Below are 13,336 nucleotides of genomic sequence, written 5' to 3' on the forward strand. Positions count from 1 at the left end.
TCTCATGCTTACTTTCTCTTTTTTTTCCCCTTTTCTCTTTTTATGGGATTTATTTCTCAAGTTGTAATTACTGTTTTCCTTCATTACATACAGACAGTTTATTAAATATATTTTAAAAGTTTCTAAGCAGCAAAAGAAGTCACACCCTGAACAGATCATGATACCTTAAGAAAAAGTAACAACCTGTTTATAAACTATTCTGGCGATATAGTGTTTCATTTGCTTCCTTTATTTTTAACTGCTGAAATGGGTCTGCTTGAAAGCAAGATTTCTACTGCTACAGTAACTCCTCATCTCTTTACTTATTTCACGCTATAATCCTTTATTTATCACAGAGGTGGTCACTTGCCAAAATAAAGGAGTAGGACTTCAAATGAAGATAAAGTAATGGAAACAGATCTGATTTTCTTGTTAATACACCTTGGTAATTAAATAAAGGTAAAAAAAACCAACCAAACAAAAAAAACCCCACCCAAAAAACCAAAGTCTGGCTTATTGACACAAATATTTTCTGTCTAGAAGATTAAGGATTTTTCTAAAAGGTGCCTGAAGGCCTTTAAACTTACTTCCTCATCCTCCTCTTCCTCTTCATCGTCAGACACAATACTATCATTTAATGGCTCTTCTAGAAAGAAGCAAAACAAAATGGTATAAGAGTACCTGTGCAACTTAACAGAATCTCTAGTTATTGCTCCTCTTTTACAACAGTAAGATTTAGCTTGCTTCTCATATAGACATCCCATTCTTTTCAGGACAACTGTTGGAATTATTTACTCCTATAAAGCATTCTAGAAATCACTGAAATCAATTAATATTTGGGAAAATGGCAGAAACACTCTGGAATAGTTCTTTTCTCATAAATCCCACGATGATGTCTCAGTGTATTTACCAACAAGATTGAATGAAAGTGTGTGCACTTGCAGGTTTGTCTATTTTTCAATTAATTTTTAATAAAAGACTATTTCTCCCTACAAACACTTCAATATTGTACTGCTTTTATACATAAAAAGATAGTACTCATGTAGAATACTTATTGTAACTTTTGGACAAACTCATTTCCTTAGAAAAAAGCAGCCAGGCTTATGCTAGAAATCTGTACACTCAACTTTTACGAACCAATCAGACAAAAGCTTTTAAAAATACCATTCACAGGAAGAAAAGGAGTGATTCTATAACCTTGATGAAGAAATACTGCATAGTGGCAATATAGTGCTTAAATACTTTATTTGTTCTTTTACAAGCTAGGACCATAAAGACTGCTATCTTCTGCTCTTTCCAAAAGCCAAAGCAAGCAGTCAAACTTGTTCTATTTCTACTATACAGAAAGATTTAATCAGAATTCATCTCCTTTTCATTATTTGTTTTCTCTTTCTTCAGCCTTCCTTTCAGCCACAGGGAACAGAAAATACAATAAATATTCCACCTCCTCATACTTGTCTGTATTAACACAGCATCTACAACTCCTAGGACCCATCAACATACTCTCCAAAAAAGATGGTCTCTGCCCCCTGTTCAGGATAAGCCATTTCAGATTAACAAAGCTACACTCCTCAATAGAGCAAGAGGTGAGCAGAGATAGACCTAGTCCCTAAATCCTGCTTTACAAATTGTATCACCTGTTTATTTTTGCCATTGACAGCAGTCTCTCATTACTGTGAGGCCACTAGCATGAAAGAAAACAGTCAAGGCCATTCTAGTTACTGTCTCAAAACTTTGGAACTGAGACCTACTTGGCCTTTTATTTCTTCTTTATAATTGTAACACAAAAGGTAATTTTAAAATACATCTGACATTCACATTCTGACATTCACTATTCACACTCTCTCAGACCATCACACTATTGTTATTCTTTGAGAGTTTCAACGCCAAGTAAAAACATGAGCTTTCTTATGGCTTTTGTGAAAGATTTACAGCTCAGATAGCTGCATCTGTTCTTCTGACCTGAATTGAGCTGCTTGATAATAAATTCAATCTGTCGGATCATTTCTGCATTTCCTTCCTTGATAAAGCAGCGCAGAATTTCTTCCATTCCCTGGATGTAGTAGAAAACATTGCTAGATTAGTATTTCATGTGACCACAGTGACAGAGTTTTGCTAGCTAAAATGTCATTTTTTGTCAGGAAAAACAAAGGTAGTGTGAAACAAATCACCATGTCCAGCTCTAAGCACTCCATTTTGTCCATACGCTTCCCAAAGACAAAAGAAATATGCTGTGTAGATTGCTTCTAGGTTTAAATACGGAAATATCCATGATGAACAGCAAATTTTTACAATAGATCTGCTGCTTCTGCCTTCTGAACTCAGTACACAGTAGTCAACAGCAAAGGGCAAATTTGCATTCACAGATACAACAGTGCAAGGTTCAGAGAAGGAAAGCAAAAAGCAGGACCAACTTTGACCTTCTCTTAAACCCAGTTTCTCTCTTTGTGGCCCCTTATAGGCTTGATGTTGTGTCTTTAATCATTTAAGATGACTTCCAGTCCTCGTGCTTTGTGAGGTAAAACATCTGACAACAATTATGTCTGCATAACTCTCTAGGTTAATCCTTAAGACATTAAGATACACTGCCTTCCCAGGCACAGCTTCCTCAAATCCAGAAGTCCAAATGCATTCATTACCATTAGACTAACTTTCACAGGAGATCAATTCCTAGTTCTGCTAAAATCTTCCTCCCACTGCCTTCCCCAGCTAACCATGTCTACACCAGGCAGAAACAAAAGCAGCAAGAGGAAGTCATCCTCGTAGTGGCTATTCACTAGTGCAGAATGAGTTAAATAAGAGGAAAAAGTAGCAAGTCAGCTGAAAGCATCTCCTGGGCCACATCCAGTCTATGAAGTGCTAGATGGATAACACTATTCTAAAACAACCCCTTTAATTTTTAATTTAGATAGAATCCTTCACACTGCTGGGGCTCCAGTTCTGGGAAAAGACAGCAAATATGGCAAAAGTGTTGGAGACATACATTCATACCTACCTGAATATCAAAGGTGGAGGGCCTCCTGTGGATTCCCTTCTCAAATACCATGGCTCTTACCTCACAACCCTGCTGCACACTGTTCAACGAGTACCTGTGTGCATGCCATCTTTGGCATATGCGTTGATCTTTGTGCTATGCAAAGCAGCACTTCTTACCATTGCTCTGGCTTCTTCTCGGACAGAAGGGATGGCAAGAATGCTGTACAGTGTTCCATTCACATATGGTTGTATCTAACAGGAAGAAATAGTCATACCACTAAGAAAAACTCTTACATTCACCCCAGTTGACTATAAGCAAAATTTAAGAGTGAAGGTGCAGAACAACTATGTTCAGACAGTTTAATCAGGCTAGCCCGCACTTGCAAAAATTCCCACTAGGGAAGCAGTGAACTTCTAGGATGCAAATATACTGTGATACGGCTGATCTGAATCAGTACTGCTGCATGCAGATTTCCCCCCCACCCCTTCTGAAAATGTATTCTTGCAAATTGACCTAGCCCTAAAAAAACCCCAAAAAAACAAAAAAACCCCAAAGAAAGTTAGTTTGTGACAAACACTAGTGGCAGTACAAAAAAATAGGACAAAGAACAGGGAAAAGACTGTGTCAGCATGAGCTCAAGACAGGCTTCAAGCACTGTAGCCTTAGGCACCTTGGTAAAAGCTCTGGCAGCTTCAAACATCCTCTCACTCTGCTGCCTGTTACTGTCCCTCAGCAGAGGAAAAAAAACCAGCTAGCATGAAAGCTCTGTATTATGATTAGTGAAAGACACCAGGTCTGTCAAATTAGTTTTATCAGCACTTATGTGACCCTTTGTATTGGCCAGGTACTGTTGGAGCACTAAGATTTCCAGTCATCCTCTGTCTATACCCTTGGAAAAACGAACAACGAGCTAGGCTGGGAGCAGGGGAAGCAACGAAAGATAAGGGACTGGGATTTACACAAGGATTCCACAGCTGCTCAGAAAGCTCTCCTGGCACCTAAGAGCATTGCCTTCTACCTTCAACTTTGATAATAAAACTTCTGTCAGCTGCGCTGGTGCAAACTAGGTTGTAAGAATGCACCCTCTGAGAGAAATTTCATGGCCATTGTAAGGCACAGACTTCAACAGTATGATAGCATTTTCTAAATACTTCAGTCTAGGGACTGGGATGTTAGTTTGTATTAGCATGTATTGTATTAACTCTCAGCATTCATAAAAACAAAGCTAGGGAAACAGTACAATAAAGGTATGCCAAGTTTCATCTTAATCAAAACAGTGCTAGTAAAGAATTGATCTACATCTTCTAATGAATTCACAAAATGTGGAGTAAACGCTTCATTCAAATTTATTCTCTAGTTTCAGTTTAAGTGATAAACAAAAAAACCTGATGATACAATCATTGTATATAAACATGAGAGACAGTTTATATTTCGTTGCACCTTGCACAATAATCAAGGAATCAATCTAGAATACCCTGGTAAAAATTCTGCCTCCCTATGATTTCAACTTCATATAATATTTGCCCGCATTTTCTCCTGCCTTGAATTTTACTCCATGGTTAAAGAAGTGACCCTCTGCAGAGACAGCTGAAGCAATGCTTTATATAGCAGACAGCAGATATCAGAGTGATGTGTTGAAAAGCTTTAGGTAGAAATAACTAAGAATTTTCAGCATTTTCCTCTGAGGTAGTTTAATTTAGCATCTAAGATGCAAGCGTGTCTGGAACCAGAAGAAACTTGAACCTCAAAAGGGTTAAGTGGCAGGTTAAGTGAAGTGGTAGATAAAAACATATTAGGGCTTGAATGTCACAGGTGTACTGCTTTCTTATAATATTCTTTAAAACTACTAGCAAATTTGCTTCTTTGCACCTGAGGTTTTGCATAATGGCTTACACCACACATTGTTCATCTAATGAACTAGTTAAGCTTGAGATGGTTTGGTGTGAGATGACATTTAAACAACATCAGAAACTGCAATCAAGAAGGCACATGGACTGCATGATAACTATGCATCTAAAAGACTTTCATTGTTAGCTGCCAACATTTGTTAAAGGAAGACATAATTATGTCTAGAAAGACCAGTGCCCAATGAAAAAAATTTTACATAATCGTGAATTTTAGGAAAATTTCACACAACTTAATTACATGAGGCTCTAACAAGGGAAACAAAACCAATTTACTTTTTTCCATTTCTTCCTTTCTTGCCTTTTTTATCTTTAATTTTTCTTTCTACCTTTTCCTTAACCCAAAGTTCCCTGTAAAAATACCTCATGATTCTCATGGCCAAGAAGATCAGAGAGAACTTTGAGCACATGGTTTGCGATCCTTGCACACATTTTCTTCCCTGCAAAGGGAGAAAACATAAATATGCTTGAAAAAATATAACAGACCAGAGCAAGCTGCTTACTTCTTAAAATCAGTACTAAATGTGATTTACACAGAGTGATACTGTTCCTTGTCCCTGCCAAATGCTGCTCAGCATAACTGAGCTGAAATCAGTGGAGTTACTCTGGATTTACACAGTTGTAGTCTTGGACAGGATGCAACACAAAGAGATTTTTAAAAGTTTAACAATGACATTATTTTGCTTATGGCAAGCAGTCGATTTTTCACCCTTACCTTACTTTTCTTTTTAACAGGAAACTTACTTTAAGCTTCTTTTAAGTCTCTTGGAGATAGACAGGACCTTACTTTCTTGGGTGGAATCTCTGCATTGTAGAAGCGAAGCATGCAAGCATTTCACTCCACAAGGTGAAGGTTAAGCCCCTTGCCATTATTGATCAACTCAGAACCAACTTTCTTTTATACAAACAAATCTCTTTCTTACATAAGTAAAAAGTGTCCTTTGAAAAGTGGGCCTGGAATGTAGGAATGGCAGTCCTCACATATGGCTATGATTCAAAGAATCAAATCTGAGAGGGTCCCATTGATTAACTGTTTTCTTAATTCTTTAGATTTTGGTCAAGCTAACCTCCATAGTTCAGGATTCTTGGGAAAGAGATCTGCTCAAAAGCATTGGTTATAACACTCAGATATCTCTGGTCATGTGAATCCCTGCTACTAATTATAGTCACTTGAAAGAATCCGGGTATACCAGAAAGAAGGATTCTCAATCTTCCCTATCCACTTCTTGGAATAAGGTTGTAATTCAAAAATGTAAGACACCTGCACTCCGCAGACAAAGATTCATGAGCAAGGCAACAGAATACTCCAGCGTGTAATCAGACAGGCAATCTGTATCTGTTAGAACATCAACCAGCCAGAAAATGAGCCCATCTTTGATCATTGCTGACTGCAGTGCACGCCTAGGATTAAAAAACAAGAAGCCCACAAAAATCAGACCACATCATAAATAGCTTTCAAATATATTTATAGCTAATATAAGCACATTAAACCCCTACTTCATCTACCTGCTATACATTAGTCTGCCAACAAAAAAAACCCCAAACTACCCATTTTGGCAGAATCAATTAAACTAAGGAATTAACAAGCCTGAAGAAATTGAAGATGCAGATTCCCATAGGTTAGAGGACTAAAACATTGGGTGGGTTGGTTTTTTGTGTTTTGCTTTGTATTTTTAAACCTGCAAACTGCTGAGGTAAGTTTCTTCATTGTTTTCTAAGGCTTCTAACTCCACCTAAAATTGCATTTTCAGTTGTCTTAAAATTGGTAAAAAAAGCCAGCTACACACAACAGACCCATAAAACAAATTAATTACTACTTCTGCCATAGGTAGCCATAGCACTATAGCACTTTTGTACTGTTGATTTGACAAATAGGATTTTTTTGCTTAAAACTATTTGCTCTTTTCTCTAGAGATTCTTAAATCACATATTCTTTTAATTCAACCTGTAGTTGCCCTCGAAGAATATACTGAATCAAGTGCTAGGTGGTCAACTGTGATCTCCTACAACAGAAATTCCTCGCTTTACAATACAAAAAAGAAGTATATACTGGTAGAAAGGTCTTACTGCAGAACACCATTTTTAATCACATTATTTCCAACGGGCATAAAGTCTAAATGACAAAGATCAAAGCAGGTATTTTCCTGGTCTTAGTACTTGGGATTTGGATTACTCCTGAAAGCTCATACACTTTCTCAGTCCTGGATCTTGCAGTAGGTCTATGGCATTGACTGAGCAAAACAAGGGAGCATCTGACCACACATTAAAAGAGTCCCTCATGTCAAGTGTCTGGAATTAATCTTCTATGATATTAGCTATTATTTTTTAGAAAGTAAAGAGCTTTCAAATTTTCAGTAGCTTAGTGCCTAGGCCCCAAAATTCAAACTAACTTGTACTATCAACAACTGCTTTAATAGAAAAATAATTTTCTCTAAAATTGGTTTAGGATTTCAAGCAGTAGGGTATGAAGATTTATTCTCTTTCGTCTCAAATATGTATAAGGTACCATGTCAGGAAGCAGTCCAGAATTTTACCCAAAGCACATTTACATGTGCTTCATCCAGACAATTCTAAATGAGGCAAATCCAAAAGCAGCCCCCAGTCCTCAACAAGCCCAAACAAACAAATAAAAAAACCCCCAACACTTGCAGTCTTAATTTAGAAGAAACATAAATGAAAGTAACAAGAGCTAAACACATCCATCTACCTCCTTACATTTAGTTAACTATTCAGGGCTGAATATTCCTCCTGAATGCTGTGAAAACAGAGTTCCTAGATTGTATTTATTTGATAAATGGGAGCAACATCATGCCCTTTACTGCTTTTGCATGATATTTCTTTTGCGGTGGGCATTTGAGTCAGATTGTTAATGCAAAAGAAAGAAACAAGACAGCCCATGCACAGACAGCTCCAGGAAAGAGGATCAACAGGATGAGGATGAAATCCCTGAAAAATGTTTGCAGAAAGGATAATGAAAACCTTATGCTTTGGAACGTAATGCAACTCTTTTTCTATGTAGGATCTTCAGAACTTTCTACATTAAGATTTTCACTTTGTTCAATTAAGGAATACATATAAAGCACACAAGGCTATGGCAGATGTACATTTTACTTGAGTCTTGACAGCTGGTAGAAAGTCAGGTTAATTCAGTCAGCAAAACTGAGTTCTCCTCCATAATAAATGACACCGCTTTCATCAGTCATCAGAGGTTCTGATGATTGTTATGGGAAAATCAAGTGCTCTTCTTTCCTCCCTGAACAGAGCATAACTAGCCTGCATTTCCTCTCCTGTTGTCACCACTGCGTGCTGTGCTTTCATCACCTGAGGCTGAATTTCTGCAGAGCCCCCAGAACATTCTCCCATGTAAGGGAATCCTTGTCTTCAGCTTTCAGTCTCTCCTCCAGCATTCGCAGCAATGTTGGGTTCTGAGAAAGGTAGACACGACCTGGTGCAAAAAGCGATGAAAGAACAGATGCTGAGATATCAGCTTATGACAGAAAAGCTCCCTCTCCTTGGAAAAGTAAGCAGGATTGACCTCAGTTTCTTCTTGACAAGCCACAATCTTGTGCCAAGACCAAACAAACCTGCACAAATGAGTTGTCTAGCAGACCAGTTGCATTCAATCCAGCCACTTGGGGCATTAGAGGCTCCCACTTGCCAAGTTAGTACCACACAGAATGCACTATCCTCTTTCAGTACATGCTTTCTGATCTATCACAGTTTTGTATACTCTAGGAAAAGAACAGAGATGTCCAAAGAGCTCAGGAAAGTTAGGTGCACTACTGCTATTGACTTCAAATGGGATTTCCGTTCCTAGCAATAGTTAGCTCCTGAAGTAGCACCAAACCAAGGGCTAATTTGGGACAGGCAGAGATACAAAGCTGCATATATATGCAATCAAACAGCAGTGATGCACAAAGATTTATTTCGGTGAGGACCAGGAAGATGGAAGAGCAGCTGCACTAACTACTGTTGCACAGCCTGGTAGCAGGTTTGCCTACAGGACCTTTAATTAACAGGGATTTTTCTTCTTTTTTTTTTTTTTTTTTTTTTTTCACCCTCATGAAGAGACTGAAGACTATATTAAAGACAGCACCTGGCTAAGTTCCCACATAGATCACAAATCATCAAAAGGAGTCAGAAATGCGGAATATATAGTGTCAAAATGAAAACTTTCCAGGTATTGAAAAACTGTTTTGAATTCATGCAACAAAAGACAGCGAATCCCTAGAAAAAGGGTGCAAATAAGGCTCTAAATTTCCACATGCCGTGGCATGCACTTGTGAAGTACCTATAAGCCAGCCTTATGTGAAAATGCTGTCTTTTTTTTGCAGCAAATCTCTTACCTTCTGCCAGTGAAGCAAAAGCATTGATGAGCCTTGCCATATACTGTCTGACTACGTCACTCTTAGAATGTAATAATTTGAGGACACTTCTCTGAAAAAGAAAGCAAACATTAATAAAAAATGACTAGCGCAGAAAAAAGCCAAGTTAGTCTTCTATAATGTTTTAAAAGCGTCATTAAATTTTCACAGCAAACGAACTTTGAATGCATATCGATATCTTAAATAATGTCAATATAATTTAAAATTTCCCAGTTTCTTTTTTTATTGGCAAGGGGCTGAGGGTGAGATGGAAAATGAACAAATAAGCAAATTAGTGCTCCTCAGCTCAGTCTGTTAAAACACCATTAAGCTCCATAGTGTGGGGTGAGAATTATAACAAACCAACACAGTTATCAGTTAAAGCTGATATCTAAAATTAATATTTAGTCAGTGACAAAAAAAATCTGTTAATTTTGTTGATGAACTTGCATGCAGTAATGTTACCTGACTAGGAATGCTTTTGTTTGACAACTAAGAGTATGGGAAAGCAGCTCAGTAATTTACCAAGAACACCACATTGCAAACTATTTTTAATCTGGTTTACTTCAGGCATTACTTATACATAACTTTCCTCTTACAGAAATTTACAGGGACAAAACCAGATCATTGATTTAATAATCCTTTAACTTTTCTAGTGAAGTTACTGTTGTAATGACAATGGGAGCCACAATGTAACAAGTAGGCCCAATGCTTCAAACACAACTGGGGAACTCAACTCAAATTCACTATTACATTTGAAAAAAGTTGCACTTTTGTTAGCAATAGTATTGGATTATCAGTGACTGAAGCAACCTTTCAAAATCAACATACCAGCAATTCTCCTTTCTAAAGAAAGGTAACAATCCATTCCAAATTCACAGAAATACTATTGAACATGTTATTACAAGTGCATAACCAGATATTCTATAGAGGTATTGAGACTGAAGTCCTATTTTACTTCTTATCCTAGATGAGTGAAATGGATTGAAAATATTGTCTAACAATACATAATCACTCAGAAAGAGACATAGCATCTGATAAGCAAGAGCTAACTCCTAAGGAAGGGGCTCAGTAGGCTTCTGCTCAACTCAAGGACATCAAGCACAAGGAGAGGTGACAAACTTCCACTTGTCTACAAGAACTGTATCTACACTGAGAGCTCTTGTAATGCAAAGCTTTGCCCATCACATTTAAAGACTGGGATGCAGAAGTTAAATGTATCGCATGATTTTTGCACTACTATTATTTTTTTTCCCTTCCAGAGAGTGATACATTTTTCTGATCAGCACTTTATAGAAACAAATGAGAATATCACATACAAGTTGGAGGAAAACCCTTTCCAGCTGACCTGACAGTTGCTGTGGCAGTCTAGGAGGTCATTACTGATGTAGGCTTGCAGGACAGTGTCTCTCTGTTCTCCAGGATATGATGTTGTCAAGCGCTAAAATAAATAACAACATAAATAAACCAGTCAAATAAATAAATGGTAATGTGAATTGATGACCACTGAAGATTTTAAAGGTGCTGATACCCCATAGTTGAGAAACCTCTTCTCATGGGGAGAAGGAATTCAGCCTCAGTGATCTAAGGGAAAGAGATGAAATGAACTGACCTGACCTCAGTTCAGTGATCCACTACAAAACTGTTACTTGGGAAGCTGTCATCACTGTCCATACAGGAAGGAAACAGCATTACTTCCCATAAAGTTAAAAAGCCCCTCTAATAGCTACAGATGTGGTGCTTTTGTAAAACATCTGAGAGTACTGGGCTAGAAGAACCACTGGTCAGACCCAACGAATGTTTTTTTATGTGAAAATAGACATTGAATTTTGATCAGAATTCCACTATTATCATCTTTCACGTCTGTCACTTTGAACCCATCAGCTTCCTTTTCAGCAGGAAAATGGAACTTCCTGTTGTCACCTTTTATTTTTCTGAAATATCATTACATGATCCGAGTCAACCAAAATGTAGGGTCTTGTAGAATATCTTGATTATAAAGGAAAACTGGTGATTAGAGTCAGGTCTTTCCTTGATACAGCAGTATTTATATAAATTTAAAACAGGGCAATACATGGAAAAGGAACTGCCTAAAACAACACCAATTTCCTTGAAAACACATCAGCAATTACTTCCACTGAAGATCTCAGGAATTCCTATCTGGCTTTCCTCAGACGGGGAGAGTACTGCTACAAATACACACCTACTGCCTGGGCTTTCTTCATCATCTCAAGAGCCTCAGCAAGCTTCACTGACAAAGAGAGAAGTTGCCTATAATGCTGAACTGATCACCAGAACAATCGTCTTGCTCACAAGGTGGATTTTAGTCCTGGACCACTCCAGAAGGGACCTATTTCTTTATTTCTGCAGAGGCCATCTCCCTTACCCAGCGCAGAGCCTGCAGTAAGAAGGCCTTGAGACGATCATTCCCTGTAATCAAATCTTTCTTCAGCTTCTCATAATCCAAAGAGGGCAACAACGGCACATCCTGCATCTTCCTACAATGCAAACGGGAAATACATTAATCAAAACTCTCTCTTCTTATTCAGTGCAGCTGATGTTACTGAGGTGAGAAGAGCCAAAACAGGAAGTCTGCTTCAGGAAAAGAGCTTCCACATTTTTACACCTTTGTAACTTTTATTACCATTACCATGTTAGAACAACAGACTTTTTAAACTTGGACTTATTTTTTCACCATGCATGCAGACACACCATCATAACTTGCAGACACTAAACTCTGACAACTAGCCAATTGATGATCTGAGCTTTTTAATGGCACAAAACAGTACAGGAACATCCTTTTTTGCCCTGTGTTGACCACAAGGACATGAGGGCAGCAGCTTGTGGCTCTTAGTACACAGTTATAAACAGACACAGTAACAAGCTGCAGCTCCAACTTCACCTCTAAGCCCTCATGCACACAGAAATGTCTTCTCCAAGGCAAAGGTGGTAGGCTGAATGGATTTTACAGGCTGGACTGTGTTGGCTTAACATAAGACTTAATACAGGACCACTTTCCATGCACCGGTACTATCTTGCTATTTTCAGTTTTAACACTGCAATAGAAGTTTCACTTAACAAAATTGCTTCCAGTCAATGCTTTAATTTTGATATTTAAATATTACACTAAACAATTTGTATTCCTATCTTCCTATCCTACCACTTTTCAAAACAAATTTTATGTTGTAAGTATAATTGTCCCTTTACTTATCTTGTAAAAAACAGAAGGATCAAAACGGTGTCTCAAAAATTTAATAAAACCTTCATCTCAGATATACCATCTCTATTCGATCTTGTAAGCCAAAACTTGTTAAGTCAGTCACAAAAAAACCCAACCTTGAACCACCAAAAAATCCACGTTACCGATTCCCACTTTTCCTGGATTTGTGAGAAGCAAACCAATTACAACAACAGTACTGTACTTGCGGAAACAGTAAAGAAAATACAGCAACCAACTCACAGATGTGGAGTGGCAGATTTACGGGACTAGCAACATCCTGCTGAAATTAGGATGTTAATGAACATGCCCACAGAAGAATACAGATCACACAATATTTGCATACAATGTTCACTGAGATCAGAGGAAGCATACAGAGGACGAATGATTCCCATTTGCAGACAACTGGCAGTGCACTTCAGTTTACAAACCCCTCCTCCACCTCTTCTCTACAGATATAAATGAAGCTCAGCAATAAATACTTACACAGGGGCTAAAGATGCTCTTAACATTGTGGAAGCCTGGATCAGAAAAACAAAGAAAAAAATAAATCACAACAGATTAGTCCAAATTTCACACCAACAGTGTTACTAATGAGGTCCACAGTGAATTCTTCCACTAAGGTTTTATAGGAAAAGAACTGCAGAACCTTTGTTGCAAAATAGAAACATAGCTAAAGAGAGAGAAGACTTCAGTGTTTATCTTTCTTTGCCTTAAAGTGTTTCACAGGTAAAAACCTCTTTTGTTATGATCTGGCTACGCTATCTTCACTGTCATACTCCAAAAATTCCCTACACTTGAAGCATTTAAAAAAAATAAATAAAAGGAAAAAAAGTGAGTAGAAACTACCATCCGAAGCCCACTGAGGAAGATGAAGAACTTACTAAACACACTT

General features: G+C 37.8%; 1 protein-coding gene across 7 annotated transcripts in view; it reads right to left on the reverse strand.

Annotated features, from left to right (window-relative positions):
• Positions 1 to 13,336, reverse strand: part of ARMC9 (armadillo repeat containing 9) — a 69,140-nt gene that overhangs the window by 23,946 nt on the left and 31,858 nt on the right. For all 7 annotated transcript variants that reach the window (XM_075507060.1, XM_075507063.1, XM_075507064.1 and 4 more), the window contains 10 exons: positions 12,928 to 12,962; positions 11,611 to 11,722; positions 10,573 to 10,665; positions 9,207 to 9,297; positions 8,182 to 8,305; positions 6,122 to 6,261; positions 5,224 to 5,300; positions 3,133 to 3,207; positions 1,942 to 2,032; positions 567 to 625 (listed from right to left, as the gene is read on the reverse strand). In XM_075507060.1, the coding sequence (XP_075363175.1) occupies positions 567 to 625; positions 1,942 to 2,032; positions 3,133 to 3,207; positions 5,224 to 5,300; positions 6,122 to 6,261; positions 8,182 to 8,305; positions 9,207 to 9,297; positions 10,573 to 10,665; positions 11,611 to 11,722; positions 12,928 to 12,962 (897 nt within the window). The remainder of the gene's footprint in view (positions 1 to 566; positions 626 to 1,941; positions 2,033 to 3,132; positions 3,208 to 5,223; positions 5,301 to 6,121; positions 6,262 to 8,181; positions 8,306 to 9,206; positions 9,298 to 10,572; positions 10,666 to 11,610; positions 11,723 to 12,927; positions 12,963 to 13,336) is intronic.

This window comes from Mycteria americana, chromosome 7 (genome assembly GCF_035582795.1).
Source record: "Mycteria americana isolate JAX WOST 10 ecotype Jacksonville Zoo and Gardens chromosome 7, USCA_MyAme_1.0, whole genome shotgun sequence".
Classification (NCBI taxonomy): domain Eukaryota; kingdom Metazoa; phylum Chordata; class Aves; order Ciconiiformes; family Ciconiidae; genus Mycteria; species Mycteria americana.